This window comes from Humulus lupulus, chromosome 3, assembly GCF_963169125.1.
Source record: "Humulus lupulus chromosome 3, drHumLupu1.1, whole genome shotgun sequence".
Lineage (NCBI taxonomy): Eukaryota > Viridiplantae > Streptophyta > Magnoliopsida > Rosales > Cannabaceae > Humulus > Humulus lupulus.
The window spans coordinates 102,190,505-102,212,057 of NC_084795.1; the positions used below are offsets into that span (position 1 = coordinate 102,190,505).

Below are 21,553 nucleotides of genomic sequence, written 5' to 3' on the forward strand. Positions count from 1 at the left end.
AAAATATTATTATTTAAACAAAAATTTGATAACTGATTAGTTATTTTGAATTTGTTTAAAATAAAAAATATTTTAATATATTGGATATATTAAATATAGGATATCAGTTTTACAGAACGTAACTTTTCAGGGATAGAAAAATATCTAGAAATCTCTATCAGAGAAAGAGAACAGTGACATAAACAAAAGTCATTGTTCTTCACAAAACTTAGGTCCAAACTTTATCAGATCTCATGTGTTGAGAACATCTGATAAATAGTTTTTTGCCTATTGTTTGTATAGCGAGCCCAAACTCGTTCTTTGTGTGCTGAGAACATTTTGGAAGATCTTGGTATGAGATCTCAAGGATATAGCCATACAAAAAGATAGCAACAAGGAAGGACCTGAGGTATTTTTTCTATTCTTGTCTTTGATTCAATATATATATGCATGTGAAGAAGTAGATCTAGAAATCTTTTGGAATTAAACTGACAATTTGATTGTTGTTCCGCTGCGTATAATCTCTGATTTGATCAATAAAAACCAACAGATGCGACCAGGAGAGATAGATTCATACGGGGGTTGAATGTGATGATAGCTCGTGATGTGAATATTACCTTGAATTCAGAGACTACCTATGCTCAAGCGGTGGATAAGGCCCTTACCGCAGAGAGGGTCGAGGACCAGATATGGAAGGATAGCGCTATTAGGCGCGGTGCCAGGAGGACGGTGCCTCCTTTTATTGGGTCTAGTCGGGACAGTGGCCCCAATGAGGAGAAAAGAAGAGTTCCAGATTCATTTGTTCCTCCTAGTTCTAATAGGAGGGTACGAGGTTCTGTTGGTGGCCGTCAGGGCGAAGGTGACAACTAGAGGAGTTTTCTAGTGTGTCCTCGATGCAGACGACGACATCAGGGTGAGTGCCGGATTAGGGCATGTTTTATTTGTGGGAGTGCCAACCATCTGAAGAAAGACTTCCCACAAGCTAAGAAAGAGGAGCCAAAGCAAGGAGACAGTCTTGCTTCTGCCAGAGTATTCGCTTTGACTCAGACTGAGGCGGAGGCTAGTCCCTCAGTTGTGACAGGTCAGATCACTAGCGTTAGTTCTTTGTATACTGCATTGATTGATTCAGGGGCTACCCATTCATTTGTATCTGCTAGAGTGATAGACCAGCTTTGTAGACTTAGTATTGTGTATGCTAGGGGTTTCCAGACTTTGTTGCCAACAGGGGAACTGGTAGTCTCTAGGAGATGGATTAGAGCGTTACCAGTAGAGATAGATGGTAGGGAATTCTTTGTTGATCTGGTTGAATTGGACATGGATGATTTTGATATGATATTAGGGATGGATTGGTTAATGAGATATGGAGCAATGATTAATTACAAGCGACGAATGGTAACTTTTAACCAAAAGGCGAGGTACCTTTTGTATTTGTGGGGACAGTGAATGGACCGCAAGTGCCTATGATCTCAGCACTGAAGGCTAGAGACCTGATGTAGGAAGGTTGCATAGGATTCCTAGCAAGTGTTGTAAATACCTCTAGAGTGGTATCAGTGGGACCGAATGAAACCAGATTGGTCTGTGAATTCCCAGACTTATTTCCAGCAGATTTGCCAGGATTGCCGCCACAGCAGGAGATCGAGTTCATCATAGAGTTAGCACTAGGAGCGAAGCCAGTGTCTAGGGCACCTTATAGAATGGCTCCGGCAGAGTTAAAGGAGTTGAAGATTCAGTTACAGGAGCTACTGGATTTGGGGTTTATTAGACCAAGTTTCTCGCCATGGGGTGCTCCAGTGTTATTTGTTAAGAAAAAGGATGGATCGCTTAGGATGTGCATTGACTACAGGGAGTTGAACAAGTTGACTATTAAGGATAAGTATCCACTACCTAGGATCGATGGTTTATTTGATCAGTTACAGGGGAGTACGGTGTTCTCAAAGATTGATCTCCGGTCAGGCTATCATCAGTTGAGGATTAAAGAGGAGGACATACCAAAGACTGCTTTTCGAACAAGGTACGGGCATTATGAATTTCTTGTTATGTCCTTTGGATTAACCAATGCCCTAGCAGCTTTTATGGATATGATGAACATGATTTTCAAAGATTATCTGGATAAGTTTGTTATTGTGTTTATCGATGATATCCTAGTGTACTCCTAATCAGAGACAGAGCATAAGCATCATCTGCGCCTGGTATTGCAGCGATTGAGAGAGCATAAGTTATATGCCAAGTTTAGTGAGTGCGAGTTCTGGTTACCACAGGTTACATTCTTGGGTCATATTTTCAGTAAGGAGGGGATACTGGTTGACCCAAGTAAGATAGAGGCAGTGAGAGATTGGCCTAGACCGAGCAGCGTTCCTGAGGTCAGAAGTTTTCTTGGGTTGGCAGGGTACTACCGGCGGTTTGTAGAGGGGTTCTCCAAGATTGCTACTCCATTAATAGAGTTGACAAGAAAGAAGACCAAGTATGTGTTGACAGATCAGTGTGAGAATAGCTTCAAGTAATTGAAGTGGTGATTGATTACTGCACTAGTGTTGAGCCTGCCGACAGACAATGAGAAGTTCGTGGTTTACTGTGACGCTTCTAGACAGGGTTTGGGATGTGTGTTAATGCAAGCTGGGAAGGTAATAGCTTATGCATCAAGGCAATTAAAGGAGTACGAGCAGAGATATCCCACGCATGATCTGGAGTTGGTTGCAGTGGTATTCGCACTTAAGGTTTGGAGGCATTACCTGTATGGTGAAAGGTGCGAGATATACACTAATCATAAGAGTTTAAAGTATTTCTTTACCCAGAAATATTCGAATATGCGCCAAAGGTGGTGGCTAGAGTTGGTAAAGGATTATGATTGTGATATCCTATATCATCCTGGGAAGGCTAATGTAGTGGCTGATGCATTGAGCTGGAAGGGCCCAGGACAGTTGTTTAGTTCGAGGCAGGTATCGAACATATTAGTTGAGGAGATGACCAGAGCAGGTATAGAGTTAGTGGTTGGTAGGTTGGCCAACATTACTCTTCAGTCAACGCTCCTTGAGATGATTAAGGAAGCACAGGGAAGGGATCCCCAGTTAGTTGAACGTAGAGAGAATGTCCTAACTGGAACGACTAAGGACTTCTCTATCTCAGAGATGGGTTTATTGTAGTACAAAGGACGAATTTGTGTTTCGATCGATTCAGATATTCGGCGAGAGATTCTAGATGAGTCTCATACCACTCCCTACTCTTTACACCCAGGTACTACGAAGATGTACCAAGATTTAAGAGTCTTGTATTGGTGGACATGCATGAAGAGGGATGTGGTATACTATGTGGCTAGGTGCTTAACTTGCCAACAGATAAAAGCTGAACACCAGAGGCCGGCAGGGTTATTGCAGCCTCTAGGGATTCCCGAGTGGAAATGGGAGGATATTACTATGGACTTTGTGGTTGGATTGCCGAAGACCGTGGGTCAGCATGACTCAGTGTGGGTGATTGTGGACAGGTATACTAAGTCTACCCACTTTTTACCTGTGAGGACAACTTATACTGTGGAATAGTATGTTGAGCTATATGTAAAGGAAATTGTTCGACTTCATGGGGCTCCGAGGTCGATAGTGTCCGACAGGAACCCCACCTTCAACTCCAAGTTCTGGGAGAGCCTGCAGAAGGCAATGGGCACACAGTTACGATTTAGTACCGCTTATCATCCTCAGACAGATGGGCAATCTGAGAGGACGATTCAGATACTGGAGGATATGTTACGAGCTTGTGTGTTGGATTTTGGGGGATCTTGGAGTAGGTATCTCCCTTTGATTGAGTTCTCATACAATAATAGTTATCAGGCGACTATCGGAGTGGCTCCGTATGAGATGCTGTATGGGAGAAAGTGTAGATCACCGATACACTGGGATGAGACAGGTGAGAGAAGATATCTAGGTCCAGAGATGGTTCAGAGGACCAATGAGGCAATTGAAAAGATTAGAGCTCATATGCTCGCCTCCCAGAGTCGCCAGAAGAGTTATTCAGACCTGAGACGCAGGAGCGTGGAATTTCAGGTCAGTGATCATGTGTTCCTCAAGGTTTCGCCCTTGAGGGGAGTGAAACGATTCGGTGCTCGGGGCAAGCTGAGCCCCAGGTTTGTTGGCCCCTTCGAGGTTCTAGAACGAGTTGGAGAGGTGGCTTACAGGTTAGCGATGCCTCTAGCTCTATCAGGGGTTCATAATGTGTTTTACGTATCCATGCTCCGAAAATATGTATCAGATACTACTCATGTGTTGAGCTATGAGAATTTGGAGCTGGATCAGGATTTATCATACGAAGAGAAGCCTATTCAGATTCTTGATAGAAAGGACAAAGTCTTCCGGAGCAAGACCATTGCCTTGGTTAAAGTGTTGTGGAGGAACATCAAGATTGAAGAAGCGACGTGGGAACTTGAGTCTGATATGCGGGAGCGGCATCCCGAGTTATTTAGGTGATTTCGAGGACGAAATTCTTGTAAGGAGGGGATAGTTGTAACACCCCAATTTGCTAATAAGGTTTAGGAACTTGATTAGCGTGCCTGGAGGGCAATAAGTGAATTAACATGTGTAATATATGAATTTGAATGAATATGTGATCAGAATGCATGTTTAGGTATAAATATGCATGTGGGCCCCGTTTGTATGTTAGGGGTAAATTAGTAATCTTAGCTCGTTGAGGGCATAAATGTAATAATTGTGTAATATGATCAGTACCAAGTGTGAGTGGTGATATTACTGTGATGCACGTGCTGAGACGGTCCTAGGGAGCTAATTAGTTTAAAAGTCACAACGGGATTAAATACCCGGCTCGGGAGGAGTCTAGGGGTATTTTGGGAATCTTACACTTTGAGTTTGTGAGTTAATGGTTAATGGTGACTGAGTAACTTGAGTGACCATTAGTAACCATTAAGAGTAACAAAATTTAGATAAGGAAAATGGTAGAATTGTAGAAAAAGTGAAATGGCAAAAATGCCCTTGAGGTGTAGTTAGGAAAGGATTTTGAGAGAGGGGTAAAATGGTCTTTTGGCAAAGGTTCGATAGCTTCAGCTGAGGGAAAGGATGAATCACGTTTTACACTTAGTCATATTTGGTTTATGCTGGAATTTGAAAGAGAAAACTAGAAGGAAAGGGAAACAAGAAGGAAGTTGAAATTTAGAACCTAGGAGGAGAATCAAGAAGCTTGAGGCAACTAAAGTCAAGTATAGGCTAAGATTGTTCAGAGGTAAGAGTTTACCCTCTGTTTTTGTTTAAGCTTAAGCTTGATTTTCAGAGAGTAAGTGTGGAAATTTAAAGATAGTATGGCTGGTTTTGCATGGAAACTCAGTTTGGTAATCAAAGGGAGAGTGGCTTGAAGCTGGGATTGGAGAGAGTTCAAGCTTAATTCTTGATTGAGGTAAGAGTTTTTAACATCTTTGAATTTTCGTATCTGATGTGATTTAAGAATTTGGAAGCCTGGTTTACATTCTTCAAGCTCTGGTTTAAGTTTTAAAAGCTATGGTTTAAGTTTTTGAAATCTGAAACCAAAGTATGAATTTTGGGTGTGATTGTGTGTTTGAGCTTGTTGTTGGTGTTTATAGGTTATGAAATGGTTCATTTGGGGTTTTAAATTGGTTTTGGGGTTTAGGTATGTGTTTGGGTTGAATTGGAGGTGTTTTGGCTCGGGAAAAACGCAGGGGAAAACCCAGAATTCTAGGTTCACGAAGGGGCGCCGCAGCCCTGTTCTTTGGTGCCGTGGCGAAGGGCTGCATCAGGAACAGGAAAGTTTCTAGGTGCCGCGGCCCTAGGCAATTTTCAGACAGTGAATTTTGCATTTTTTAGGGCTTTTGCCCGAGGGCTCGGGGGATGTTTCTATTGCATTGTTTTAGGGAAATAGGGGTCCTAAGAGTACGTGATGGTCCCGGGAAGTGGTTTTGGATTGGTTAGTATTAAAGAGTGTTTTATATGTGTTGTGACTAGGTTTTCGGAGAGGCTCGGGGTAGAGGACCGTGCTCGTGACTTTGGTGCATTGGAAATCTCGAGATATAGGTAAGAAAACTGTAGCACCCGTAGAGCAGGGCATGGGCCCATAGTATTGTTGCAGGGCACGACCCTAGATTGTATTACATGTTAGGGTGTAGCCTTGATTGAAGTGTTATATGATTGCATGTTGTTTGAGTTAAGCTATATGTGGTTATAGTTGAATGAACGGCAAAGGAGCCGAGAACGGCAAGGAGCCGGGAACGGCAAAGGGTCGAGCACGGCGAAGGCCGAGAACGGCAATGGGGCCGAGAGTAACATTTGGCACGCGGAGTGTATATCACCAGGGTGAGACCCCAAAGGGTACATGGGATATCCTTACGGTGAGGACCGAGATCCCAGACTTTCGTAACGCTTCTGGGACGGCATGGCCGTGTATGTGTTAAATCTGATGGACTATCTGTTTATCTGTGAATTGTCTGTTATATTGGTTATATAATATGCATATGTTATGTGATGTGTGAGTTTTGTTGTTGGGCTTCGGCTCACAGGTGCTCTGTGTTGCAGGTAAGGGCAAGGAGAAAGTCAATCAACCATGAGTACGGAGAGCGTGGGGCGGCGCGTACATGTTTGGCCTGCCCGACTTCTTTGGTTGGGGGCATTTTGAGAAATGGCTGTGTTAAACTCTGATTTTGATGGTTAATTACCTGTAAACCTATTTTGGAATTGTAAATATTTTATAAACTGTACTTTGGGATCCCAAATATAAGACACTTGAAATTTTCAATGAATTAAGGTATTTTCAAAGATTACAGCCTTGATTTCTGTTTAATCACACTTTTATTCTAAAAATCTCGTTTAACGAGTTAATTGTACATTTTAAACTCACTTAGTAATGACTCTAAGGTAGTAGGGCATTACAAACATGCATGCGAGCAAGGGATTTCATCTAAGTCCCACTTGCGACAAGTGCAACTGCGCTTGAGAATTTCAACAACAAATTCTAAGTTACCATCAACAACTTGGTAAATTTGATGACCAACAGAGTATACCTGAGTATGAAAAACATTAATCAATATTGAAACATGTGCACAAAGGGTACTATATATATATACTGTCATTGGTAAAAAAAATATACACATAGGTAAATAAAATATATAGCTAAAGCTGACTTACATTCATAGTTCTACCTAGACGATTTTGCTCAACAAGCTGGTCTTCTGCCCATTTTGACAACCTTGTAAATGTGCTTGCTGCTTCCAAACGACATGTATCAAACCAATTTTGAACATTTTGCCTTAAATTTTCCAATAAAGCTACAACTGATAGTTAAGAAACAACATTAGATCAATATGTAAAAACAATATATATATATATATATTACATACATATACATGCTACTGGAAATCATATACCATAAACTTTATAATTTTTTTTTCTAGTTTAACAAATAAAATAAGCAATACTCTTTGCTGCATCTTGTATATTTCTCAATATACCAGTTACAAAATACAATATACCATAATAGAAAATGAATATACCAAATAATAGATAACAAACAAAAAATGAAAACCAGAAAAAAAAAATCTGAATCAAACATATACCAGGAAAGTCTCTAGCTTCTTTCCAAACAGAATTTAAGCTTTCAGATATATTTGAGGTCATAATGTTGTATCTTCTTCTAATAGAATATGATCTAGCCCATTTCTCGTATCCAACTTGAAGAAGATATTCATGAATTCTTGGTTTGATTGACCCCATTTGGCGCATATAAAACTCAAAGTCAATCTTTAAATAAGCTCTTGAACAATTCTCAAATAGCACATCATGGCCCTTGAACTTCAATGCAGATTTTAGGTTGTTCAACAAATGATAGGTGCATAGAACATGTTCTGCATCTGGATACACAATAGATATTGCATTCTCAATACTCCCATGTCTGTCTGAAACAATAACCAAATTATCTCTAGTTCCTAATGCACCTCTTAATCTTTGGAAAAACCAAATCCAAGAAGAATCATTCTCAGAATCTCCGATGCCAAAACCTATTGGGAATTTATGATTATTGGCATCCATGGCACATGCCATGAACAATGTTCCTACAAATTTAGCTGTTAAAAATGTTCCAACAACTGATATGACTGGCCTACAATACTTCCATCCTTCAAGGGAAGCTCCAAATGCCATGAACATATACAAGTGTGGATGCCAAAAATCCACCAAATAAAAACTCTTTAGTCCCGGGTTGGAACATAGGGACAAAGGTCACTTATTCATGCTATTGGGCTCGAGCCTGTAGGCCTCGTTGAATACAAGAGATCATCTCCTGAGAAACAACACATTATGAGCCACAAGGTTTGGCCCTGCTAAGCTAAGGGGCCACATTGAATACTGCAAGAGGATAGGTGCACAAGGCCCTCACATAATGAGGTTCGACGTGCCTGCGCAAGGCTGACATGCTCACGGGTCAAGATGCACTCATACGCGTAAACGCTGCCAAAGACGCTCGGGACATACACCCGTGGATGCTCAATATTCCATGCTTATAAAAGACCCAAAGAACGCACTTAGACCCCCATACGCCTACACTCTCACTGGGTCCTCGGGCCATCAGGCATGCACCTCCTAGCAAGGCCATCAGGCACGCGCCACCAGCGAGGCCCTCCATGACCCCAAGGTGGCCTCACCCCTTAGGCTCAAAGTGGCCTCGCCCATGGCCCCAAGGTGGCCTCGCCACTTAGGCTCAAAGTGGCCTCGCCCATGGCCCCAAGGTGGCCTCGCCACTTAGGCTCAAAGTGGCCTCGCCCATGGCCCCAAGGTGGCCTCGCCACTTAGGCTCAAAGTGGCCTCGCCCATGGCCCCAAGGTGGCCTCGTCACTTAGGCTCCAAATGGCCTCGCCCATGGCCCCAAGGTGGCCTCGCCACTTAGGCCCAAGGTGGCCTCGCCCATGGCCCCAAGGTGGCCTCGCCACTTAGGCTCAAAATGGCCTCGCCCATGGCCCCAAGGTGGCCTCGCCATTTAGGCTCAAAGTGGCCTTGCCCATGGCCCCAAGGTGGCCTCGCCGAATAGGCCCCATGGTGGCCTCGCCAAATAGGCCCCATGGTGGCGGCCTCGCACATAGCCTCATGGGGGTCAAATCCGCAACACATTTGGCCCCGGGAACCGCCAAGAGAGCCGCGCCATCAATAAGCCTTCTGAGGGGGCCTCGCAAAGGAATGAGAGCTACGTCACCTAGTGGCCACATGAGTAGAGCCATGCACCAAGGGTCCCATTCCTTACACCTTGAGACCCCTATGCTTAGAGGCTCTAATACGAGTCGAATGGGACGTACTTGTACGACCTAGTACTGAGTACGGACACCAGTACCAGTGGGACTGCTGGGGTAAGAGTTATGGCCCGTACGTCTACGGCCAAGGGTCAGAGTCGACACCACTACCACCTGCGCCACTACGCCTGCCGCCACTCATCAGACATGGGTACAGACTAATAGTGGAGACATCCTCCTGACACCTGCTCCTGTACTGATGTACGACCACAACCTCTGAAGCCACTCCCCTGACATAGTACTTATGTACCATTTGGTCCCCTGGACCACCATGTATCTAAGGCCATTAGAGCCTACTATAAAATGGACTGGAACACCACCTGAAGGGGGGTTGGAAAATTCATTGTATGCAGAGGCTATTAAGCAATATACATTTCTCACTCCATTGTTCACCTGTGTTTATCCTTTCATAAGTTAATTCTAAGTTCTTATCTAAACATCGTTGCATTTACCTTTGGGTTTTCCGACCTAATTTCGTTGACGAGATTTCACAGTCAACAACAAGAATCTGCCTTCATCATCAGTTTGATAATCAACCACTGAGCCTACAAATGGAAATGATTGTACAAATCATAAACACAATTTATATAAAAAGATGGCTTGTTTTTCCCACTCAGTACAGGAAACACATATACTATAGGTAAAAAAATATATATACTGATGACAAAAACTGATATACTAAACATGATAAACAATAAATAACGAAAAAACTATATAGAAATATGTGTTATTTATTGAAATATGTGCTGAGTACATCATAAACATATTTTATTAAAGAAAAATATATAGATATATCAATAAAAAAAAACTACACCATAAAGACATACACAACAACAAAACAAAAAATTACAAACCAAACAACCACATACCAGGATTAGAAGACTTTAGAGCATGGAGATATGATGCAATAGAGCATATGACTCATTAGCAGATCCTTGTAATGCCTCCAATGCTTTTTCCTTTGCCATACGAGCTTTGAAGTAACTAATATGGACCCCATATTCTCTCAACATATGAGCTACTATCTGTTTAGGACATGTTGTTGCATCATCTCTTAGCAAGTTAGTTACACAATCACTCACTAATTTGCTAGTAGCTTGACGATGATCATTTAACACAACATCAACTGGACAAGTATGATCATTGACATACTTCCTTACCATAAAAAAATCTCTATTTCCATACTTTGAAGCCCTCATGTACCATTCACAATTTGGAACTACACATCTGACAACCAATCTAGTTTGGTTAGACTTAATAGTCACAAATTCAAAAAAAATCTTAATTAAGATCAACCCTAATGCAGTCTTCAACTTTTCTTTAATTTCAAATAAGTATTTGACTTTCAGATCTTCCAATCCAATGGGATCTACAAATATAGAGTCTACGTTTTCTGAAGTTGGAGAATTGTTCATGTTGGAACTTAGAACAGTTGAACTACCACTTCTCCCACCATGAGAATTTGACGATGAACCTACTTCAAAGTTTGGCACAAACTTTGAAGACAAATCTGATTCCATTATAGAGGAGTGATCAGTAACAGACTCCGACAACAAACGATTATTCTCAATGGACTTTTGAATTAGTTCAACCATTGGACGCTCCTCAAAACTTACAATGAGTGGGTATTTCATTTCTTTATCAGATTTTGCCATATGTAGGTACCTGTAATGACCCACTAATCTAGACTATTTGGACCATTAACGAAACTATACATAAAACTTACATTTTTACGAAAATGCCATAATTTATTATAAACTTGTAGAAACAAAGGTTACTTTCATAAATATAAGTAGGATATGGGTACCCATTGTCTTTAAAACAAAAATAAGTTAAAGTAAAAAGGGTTACATAGAAAATGCGGAAAATACATCTAAAACCATAAAAAAACATAAAACAAGACTGCATCCTCGAATCGAATAACGCTCGGCCCCTTGACTCCATTGACCATCGATACACATCCTCTAAGCGTCACGAATCTTTCCGCCTCTAAAGCTTATTTCCTGCACATAAACAGAAAGGAATGAGCCTAATGCCCAGCAAGGAAAATCTAACACATAGTCATAAACATAAACTTCATAATAAACGTAAAGACATATCATAACACATAATACACTTATTATAATGGCCATTATTACTTGGGGTCCCATAGACTAAACAAGCATATGCCCATGGGATTAGTGGGGTCCTACTAGCTAAGTAGGTCATATGCCCATAACCCATTTGGGGTCTTGTTAGTCATATGGGTCATATGCCCAAGCCTACAAACATACATGCATACATATCATAACACATTTAACAACATAAAACATAAGATAACATAAGCATATAACATATTGATTCTAGCCTATTTTCCTTACCAAAGTTACCGGGATATAATGGACTGAGTTGGGACTTTTGGAACACTCCTAAAACCATAAGAAAGAGTGAGTCTAAAGAAAGGAGATGAAATGAAAGAGATGGAACGACTAAACCATTAAAAGTCACACTTACCAAACTTATGTGCTTAAGAACTTAGATTCCCTAACCAAAATGAAGATTGAGGTTAGAGATTAAGTAGAAGACTATGAGAAAGAAAATAACATAATACAGAAATGAACTAGAGTTTTGGTTACCTCAAAGACTTGAAAGACCAATCTACACCTCCACCGAAATACTATAGAACTCACTTCCCAAAGTGTTTGATAAGCTTATGATGTTTAAGCTTATGATTTCCCAAACCCAGGTGTTTAACTCTCACACTCTCCTAGCACTTGCAGCTTCTGAACTTAGAGCAAATGGTGAATAATGGCTGGGTACTAGGTCCTATTTATAGAGTTTTGGAATGAAAGTATCTTGATTTTACTTGAATAAAAATAATGGCTTTTTAAGTGAAAATCATTTGAATAATCGTTCAGCAGAGGCTGAAGACTCGTTCAAAAGATGCTGGACTTATGAAGAAGTTTGAATGGCTGAAAGGAAAAGAATTCAAAAACAATTGAACATATGCTGAAGGAGGCGATATATCGCCCCCTGTAGGCGATATATCGCCTGGGCCAGTATGCCCGAGGCGACCGTGCATCGTTTCGTGTTTTCCGTATCTGCGTGCTGCGACATATCGCCCCCTATAGCTGCGATATATCGGCACTCGCTGAATATTTAAACACGAAATTACACATTTTTAGCTAAGTTTGAATGGAGTAAACAGCCTTGACTAAGCCCTCAACGTATCCAAAGCTGTTGACTGACCCTATAACATTCAAACTTTACTCCTTATTAATTTTAATCCTCAAAAATACTTAATCCTTAATCACCATTCATAACATGTGCTTAAAATCCTATTGGTTGATGTCTAAACCTTATAATATAATAAATATAATCCTTAATATCAGTTACATTAATCAAACCTTTGGTTATACTTAATATTCTTAAACTATAGATTAAACTTAGAAAATCTATAAGTACTACTATGAGTGTCCAAATAATTCCCGGTCTGAACCAAAAATCCACAGTAACAAAGATAATGCTATAAATACTATCATACTATTATCTATCTTAGCTAAGTAAAGTTCTTGGACTCTACAATTCTCCCCTACTAAAAAGAATTTCGTCCTCGAAATTTACTTATCTCATAACTCCGGATACCGGCCTTGCATGTCCTCCTCCAACTCCCACGTTGCCTTGCATTCAGAACTATTGCTCCATAGGACTTTGACTATAGGAAAGCTCTTGGACCGTAACTACTTCATCCCTCTATCTAGGATGCTAACCGGTCGTTCCTCGTAACTTAAGTCTTTCTGGAGCGCTATCGTATCGTTCTTGAGGACGTGAGATGGGTCTGACACATATTTGCGTAACATCGAGATGTGGAAGACGTTGTGACTATCGGCTAGTGCTGGCGGTAGGGCTAGTCTATACGCAACTGTTCCCACTTTTTCCAATATCTAAAAGGACCTATGAATCGGGGACTAAGCTTGCCTTTCTTCCCGAACCGCTTGACACCTTCCATAGGAGATATCTTCAAGAAGACTTGATCTCCAACTTGGAACTCCACATCACGTCGTTTGGTATCCGCATAGCTTTTCTGATGGCTTTGAGCAGCAAGCATACGTTTTCTAATAAGCGTTACTGCTTCTTGAGCTTGCCTAACAGCTTCGGGCCCTAGAAGCTGCCTTTCTCCTACCTCGTCCCAGTGCAACGGTGATCGGCACCTTCTTCCATATAGCAACTCATAAGGTGCCATTCCGATCGTCGACTGGTAGCTGTTGTTGTACGAGAACTCGATCAGTGGTAAGTACTTGTTCCACGATCCTCCGAAATCAAGTATACACGCGCGTAGCATATCCTCTAAGATCTGAATCGTACGCTCAGACTGCCCATCTGTCTGAGGATGGAAAGCTGTACTAAGGCTTAACTTAGTACCCATAGCTCGCTGTAAGTTTCTCCAAAATCTTGACGTAAATACTGATCCTCTATCTGACACTATCGTCTTGGGAATTCCATGCAATCGTACAATCTCTTGGATGTAGATGTCTGCACATTGGTCTGCCGTGCATGAAGTCTTAACAGGCAGAAAATAAGCCGACTTGGTTAGTCTATCTATGACTATCCAAGCGAAATCATGCTGCTTGTTCATCTTTGGCAGACCCGTCACGAAGTCCATGGCTATATCGTCCCACTTCCACTTCGGTATGCTAAGCGGTTGCAATAATCCTGCAGGCCGCTGATGCTCCGCTTTCCCTTGCTGGCATACCAGACACTTAGATACATACTCCGATATCTCCTTCTTCATCCCTGGCCACCAATAGACTGCCTTGATGTCATGAGTCATCTTGGTAGACCCTGGATGAACTGAGTACGGGGTATTGTGCGCTTCTTCTAGAATCGTCTTCTTAATACTTTGATCGTCTGGCACGCATACCCGATCCTTATATCTCAATAAGCCTTGGCTAGATATTGAGAAATCTGTATTCTTGCCTTCTCTGACTGCTTCCATATGTGGTGCTAGCGATTCCTCATGTCTCTGACCAATCCGTATGTCCTCTAGCAGATTTGATTGGATAGACAAGTTAGCCAGCTTGCCTACAACCACTTCTATTCCGGCACTGATAAGCTCCTGCTGTAGCGACCTTTCCATTCCGGATAAGGCTACTAAATTCCCATAGCTTTTTCGGCTGAGCACATCGGCAAATACGTTCGCCTTCCCTGGGTGGTATAGGATTTCGCAGTCGTAATCCTTTACTAACTCTAACCACCTGTGCTTGCCTCATGTTGAGCTCCTTCTGCGTAAAGAAGTATTTTAAACTCTTGTGGTCCGTATAAATCTCGCACCGTTCTCTGTAAAGATAATGGCACCAGATTTGCAACGACCACCGCTGCCAACTCCATATCGTGAGTTGGATAGCGTTGTTCATACTCCTTCAACTGTCGTGAGGCGTAGGCTATCACCTTGTCGTTTTTGCATCAACACGCATCCCAATCCTAGCTTTGATGCATCACAGTAGACAATGAACTTGTCATTGGGTGTCGGTATACTAAGTACTGGTGTTGAGCAAAGCTTATCTTTAAGCAACTGGAAACTTTCTTCCCACTTATCGTTCCAGTTAAACTTTTGTTGCTTCCGGGTCAGGTTGGTGAGTGGAGTGGCTATCTTCGAAAAGCCCTCTACAAACTTCCTATAATAACCTGCTAGCCCTAAGAAGCTTCTTACTTTTGATGCATTCTTTGATCTAGGCCAATCCTTCACGGCCTCTACCTTTGATGGATCTACTGCAACTCTGTCTTTCGATATGATGTGCCCGAGGAACGCCACTTGCGAAAGCCAAAATTCGCATTTCTTGAACTTGGCGTAGAGTTGATGCTCCTTCAATCGCGTCAAATCCATCCTCAATGTGCTCTACTTCATCCTTGGAGTATACTAAGATATCGTCGATGAACACAACGACGAATTTATCCAAGTAGTCCTTGAAGACCCTATTCATTAAATCCATAAACGCGGCTGGTGCGTTAGTAAGACCAAAAGACATAACCAAGAACTCGTAGTGTCCATAACGAGTCCTAAAGGCTGTCTTAGGAATATCTTCTCCCTTTACCTTGAGCTGATGATACCCGGACCGTAAATCAATCTTAGAGAATACAGTCGCGCCTCGGAGTTGATCAAACAAATCATCAATCCGAGGTAGCGGGTATTTGTTCTTAATTGTTACTTTATTCAGCTCACGGTAGTCTATGCACATGCGCATACTTCCGTCCTTCTTCTTCACGAATAGTACCGGAGCTCCCCATGGTGAATGGCTTGACCTAATGAACCCAAGTCTAGGAGTTCTTGTAGCTGCGTCTTTAACTCCTTGAGTTCCATAGGTGCCATCCGGTATGGTGCCTTAGAGATAGGCTCGGTGCCCGGTAATAATTCTATTGTGAAGTCTATTCCTCGATTTGGCGGCAATCCTGGCAAGTCATCGGGAAATACCTCTGGAAATACTTGTATAACTCGAACATCTCCATCCTTAAGTGGCGTCTCCCTTTCCACGTTCGTGATGCTGGCTAAGAATGCTTGACATCCTTTCTCTATCCTTTGTTGAGCTTTGAGAGATGACACTAACGGGGTGCGTAATCCTGAAGCTTGTCCCATGAAACATAGTTTCTGGCCGTCAGGAGTATCGAATGTCACCTTCTTGCGTCTGCAGTCGATCGTTGCGCCATGCCGTGCTAGCCAATCCATGCCTAGTATTACGTCGAAGTCCTTGATCACTAGCTCTATCAGGTCTCCTTCTAGTTCTATGTCCTCAATCTTGATCGGTACGCCTCGTACTATTCGTGATGATAGAACTACTTTGCCCGAAGGCAACTCGGTTACAAACCTAGTTCTAAATCTTTCACTAGGTTTGTCTAGTTTTTCTATCATTCCTAACGAGATATACGAGTATACTGCTACCAATCAAGCGATACTAGAACATATACTATCGAGGATAGGATCTGACCTGTAAATCCTTGTTACTAGCATGGGTTCCTCCTTGGGTCAAGGCAAAGACTTTGGTCTGGAACCGTCGTTTAATCCCTCTTCTCCATACTAACATTCCTCTGAATCCTTTTTACTTCTATTGCCGTTTCTAGAACATTGGCATAGGTTGTAGTTCCCAGGTCTGCTAGCTTAACTCCTAATTCCATCTTTGGTCTAAATCCTCTAACGAACTTGGTCAACCTCGTAAAGTCGGTTGGGACCAACTCTAGTGCAAACTTGACTAATCTGTTGAACTGACGAGCATATTCTTCTACCATTAGCGATGACTGTCAAGGTGTAATACTTCTTGTGGGACGGCTCCACAAATCTATATCATGGTGGTGACATCGTTAGTCTGCTAGACTAAGTCCCACCATATTCTGGCATCCTTCCTTAGTAATGACAAGACGCAGGGATATGCGGTCCGCATTACTGAGGTTCATGTGCATAAGAATTTGCTCCACATTCCTTAGCTACTCTTCTGCCTCAAAGGGGTTTATAGTCCCTTCGAAGTTTGGAGCGTGTTGTTTGCGGAACCTTTCATATACTGACTCCATATTCGGTACTGGATGTGGCGCGTAGTTCGTCACTGGCCATCCCCCATATGGACCAACTTGTTGGGGTGCTAGGGCCATTTGTTGTAGCTGCGGCTGCGGTTGCGGCTGAGGCTGAGTCTGTGCTTGTTGACGTTGTTGCTGCAAGAGTTCCTCGACTTTTTTTTTTTTTTTGTCGCCGTCTAGCGATTTCCGTGGTGTTGTCAGCTGGCGGTGTCGGCGCGTTGCGGCTAGTAGTAGCACGCACTCCTCTTCTGTGAACTGGAGGGCATCATTGGTCGTTGGAACAATGTTGGAGGCATTTCCACTGGTGCGTACAGATCTTCGGAGCGACATCTTCACCAAAAGTTCTAACAGTCGAGAACTTGTTAGAACTTACCCTAATAGGCTCTAAGGCAAAAACTTATTCTAAAACAAACATATCTCAGACCTACTCATTATGACTTCTTATGAAAAAATTATATAGGTCTTTATTTATTATTAGTGTGGGTTTCTATACTTAGAAAAACAAGTCATCTTTATTTTCTAAGTGTGTTTCTAATCTTCCTATATGACTTAATTCTCAGGCTCGAAACTTATCTTTGTTCCAAAGTTAACCATATTGAGGGAGGGCTGGGATCAGTAAAATCGTTCCCACTACTAAGGCCCCCTAACTCTCAATAAGGAAACTTGGTTCATTGATTTGTATCCACCCTCACTGAACTTAGTCATTTTTCATTTTATTTATTACTTATTATGATTGCGAAAATAAAATCAAACTCATACATGATGATAAAATAACATGAAATTAATTTGGAAAAAAAAATTTCACTTATTACAATCATAAAGTAAAGAAATAAACAAAACAAACAATGAAAAACTAGCTATTTCTAAAAATCGGGATCTTCTACATTCGATCCTTCATCTAGCATATCATCATCTATCTCCTTATAATCATCGTTGTCTTGAGCCTCAAAATTTCCTCGGGGAAGATTCAAGAAGATCCTATGTTGTTGCTCATTAGTGAATTGAAACTCTAAGTCATAGGTGAACTTAAGTATGAGAGAATAATATCTTAGGGCTGCTTGTAAGTCATCATCATTATTTATATTCTCCCATATTTCTTCTAAAGTTAAAATTGCTGAAGGAAAATCGTTTAAAAGCCTAATTACTAGGACTAGGGGTGAGCATCTAAACCGACAAACTGCGGTGACCGACCACACCGCACCATACTACACCGCAAACCGCGGTGTCAAAAGTGTAATGGTTCGGTATGGTTTGTATTTTAGCTAAACCGCGCGGTGCAGTGCGGTGCGGTGCGCGGTTTGGCGGTGTGAAATTTTGGTTTGCACCGCACCGCACCGCATACTTACAAATATATTAAAAAAAATAAACTTTACATATATACCATTTTTTATAGTTACCCAATATGGGAGACTTGTATATTTTTTTTGTGTTTCACTGAACTTAATTGATAACTTGTGATGTTGTTTCGAACTTATTAAGGATTTGTTATGAACTAAGGATTTAGTATTTTTTTTTAAATTTAAATTTTGTTATGGCATATTTTTTAACACAAACCGTGGAAAACTGCCCAAACCACACCGCAAAAAATGGTTTGGTTTGGTCGGTTTGGTGCAACCAAATCACACCGCATGGTGTGTTCTAGTTACTAAACCGCACTTGTGGCGTGGTGTATTAAAAAGTGTTCAAACCGCCCAAACCACACCGTGCTCACCCCTAACTAGGACATATTGTTCTGCAGCTCTCATCATGATTTGCTTAGACTCTTGAAGGTGACCTATCTCTTTGTGGAACAAGATCAATCTTCGAGTGATCTTTTCTAGTGCTCCTATGGTGTTCCTTGGCTCCCTTATTCTTTTTAAAGCCTTAATGGCTCGGATATCCTCATTGCTTAAAGCTTCGTTCATTCTTAACTGAAAACATAAACACTAAAGGTGTTAGCTATACACATAAGTAACATAACTAGTAACTTAAACACTTACTTGGCGGTCCGATTCGGAGCTTTGAGCGTGTGTATCGAGGAGAACTTCATGCAAAAGAACCGTTGCTCTGATACCAACTGTAATGACCCACTAATCTAGACTATTTGGACCATTAACGAAACTATACATAAAACTTACATTTTTGCGGAAATGCCATAATTTATTATAAACTTGTAGAAACAAAGGTTACTTTCATAAATATAAGTAGGATATGGGTACCCATTGTCTTTAAAACAAAAATAAGTTAAAGTAAAAAGGGTTACATAGAAAATGCGGAAAATACATCTAAAACCATAAAAAAACATAAAACAAGACTACATCCTCGAATCGAATAACGCTCGGCCCCTTGACTCCATTCACCATCGATACACATCCTCTAAGCGTCACGAATCTTTCCGCCTCTAAAGCTTATTTCCTGCACATAAACAGAAAGGAATGAGCCTAATGCCCAGCAAGGAAAATCTAACACATAGTCATAAACATAAACTTCATAATAAATGTAAAGACATATCATAACACATAATACACTTATTATAATGGCCATTATTACTTGGGGTCCCATAGACTAAACAAGCATATGCCCATGGGATTAGTGGGGTCCTACTAGCTAAGTAGGTCATATGCCCATAACCCATTTGGGGTCTTGTTAGTCATATGGGTCATATGCCCAAGCCTACAAACATACATGCATACATATCATAACACATTTAACAACATAAAACATAAGATAACATAAGCATATAACATATTGATTCTAGCCTATTTTCCTTACCAAAGTTACCGGGATATAATGGACTGAGTTGGGACTTTTGGAACACTCCTAAAACCATAAGAAAGAGTGAGTCTAAAGAAAGGAGATGAAATGAAAGAGATGGAACGACTAAACCATTAAAAGTCACACTTACCAAACTTATGTGCTTAAGAACTTAGATTCCCTAACCAAAATGAAGATTGAGGTTAGAGATTGAGTAGAAGACTATGAGAAAGAAAATAACATAATACAGAAAGGAACTAGAGTTTTGGTTACCTCAAAGACTTGAAAGACCAATCTACACCTCCACCGAAATACTATAGAACTCACTTCCCAAAGTGTTTGATAAGCTTATGATGTTTAAGCTTATGATTTCCCAAACCCAGGTGTTTAACTCTCACACTCTCCTAGCACTTGCAGCTTCTGAACTTAGAGCAAATGGTGAATAATGGCTGGGTACTAGGTCCTATTTATAGAGTTTTGGAATGAAAGTATCTTGATTTTACTTGAATAAAAATAATGGCTTTTTAAGTGAAAATCATTTGAATAATCGTTCAGCAGAGGCTGAAGACTCGTTCAAAAGATGTTGGACTTATGAAGAAGTTTGAATGGCTGAAAGGAAAAGAATTCAAAAACAATTGAACATATGCTGAAGGAGGCGATATATCGCCCCCTGTAGGCGATATATCGCCTGGGCCAGTATGCCCGAGGCGACCGTGCATCGTTTCGTGTTTTCCGTATCTGCGTGCTGCGACATATCGCCCCCTATAGCTGCGATATATCGGCACTCGCTGAATATTTAAACACGAAATTACACATTTTTAGCTAAGTTTGAATGGAGTAAACAGCCTTGACTAAGCCCTCAACGTATCCAAAGCTGCTGACTGGCCCTATACCATTCAAACTTTACTCCTTATTAATTTTAATCCTCAAAAATACTTAATCCTTAATCACCATTCATAACATGTGCTTAAAATCCTATTTGTTGATGTCTAAACCTTATAATATAATAAATATAATCCTTAATATCAGTTACATTAATCAAACCTTAGGTTATACTTAATATTCTTAAACTATAGATTAAACTTAGAAAATCTATAAGTACTACTATGAGTGTCCAAATAATTCCCGGTCTGAACCAAAAATCCACAGTAACAAAGATAATGCTATAAATACTATCATACTATTATCTATCTTAGCTAAGTAAAGTTCTTGGACTCTACAGTACCAACTCATACCACTGTCACCCAAAACCTCTAAAATATTATTTCCATTCTCCAAGGTTCATATCAACAAAAATCTTAATGTAGTGGCGATGACAATCCAACTTTAGAGGCAACTCTTTATACAATAGTTGTAAAGCATCTAAAGATGTGGCATTGTCATTAACCAACATAGCTGTCAACCTATAACCCACGAATTTTTTGTTGTCATTCCAATGTCCATCATACAATATTGTAATAGGAATATTTCCCATAACTGAAAAAAAAATTATAAGAAAGAAGGAAGATTAGAAAACACAACTTAGTATACCACAACATTATTACATATGCTAGAAAGTAAAATAACATAAGATATTAAAATAAATATACCAAAATTATGAAACCATATACAACATAAAAAGGAGAAAAAAATTGGAATAATATTGGCAAACCAAGTGTGGTATATGACACCACACAAAACAGATATACCAATCAAATACATTTCAACAAACCCATTTAATACATTTCAACAAGCACATTTAATAATTTATATTGCAACTAAACTTCAAGGGCACCTTCCAATGGTTAAATAGCCTATTTAATTCAGAATTTTGATCAAATATATGATGACAAAACCAACTTAAAAGAGACTTTCATTGATGGAAGAGATGAGTTGTGGAAAAGAAACTCAAATTGGCATGTCTTATTATATTTGCTTCAAAAAACTATTTGACCACTCTAGCATTTAGAACAACACCATGTATTTTTAAACTTTATGAACTCAGAAAGAAACCATATAAGCAAAGCAAAGATTCTCAAAAACAAA

The 21,553-nt window shown here is 40.6% G+C and overlaps 1 protein-coding gene and 1 long non-coding RNA gene across 2 annotated transcripts; both read right to left on the reverse strand.

The window, feature by feature from the left end:
* Nucleotides 1-6,696: 6,696 nt before the first annotated feature.
* On the reverse strand, nt 6,697-7,294 carry LOC133821283 (uncharacterized). The gene is made up of 2 exons (XR_009887437.1): nt 7,107-7,294; nt 6,697-6,982 (listed from the first exon to the last, which is right to left on the reverse strand). It is a non-coding gene; the product is annotated as an uncharacterized LOC133821283 (long non-coding RNA).
* Nucleotides 7,295-9,933: 2,639 nt separating this feature from the next.
* Nucleotides 9,934-20,983, reverse strand: LOC133821284 (uncharacterized). Its single transcript, XM_062253677.1, has 2 exons — nt 20,754-20,983; nt 9,934-10,921 (listed from the first exon to the last, which is right to left on the reverse strand). The coding sequence occupies exons 1-2, from the start codon at nt 20,759-20,761 to the stop codon at nt 10,141-10,143; spliced, it is 789 nt and encodes a 262-aa protein (XP_062109661.1). The 5' UTR covers nt 20,762-20,983; the 3' UTR covers nt 9,934-10,140.
* Nucleotides 20,984-21,553: the final 570 nt, after the last annotated feature.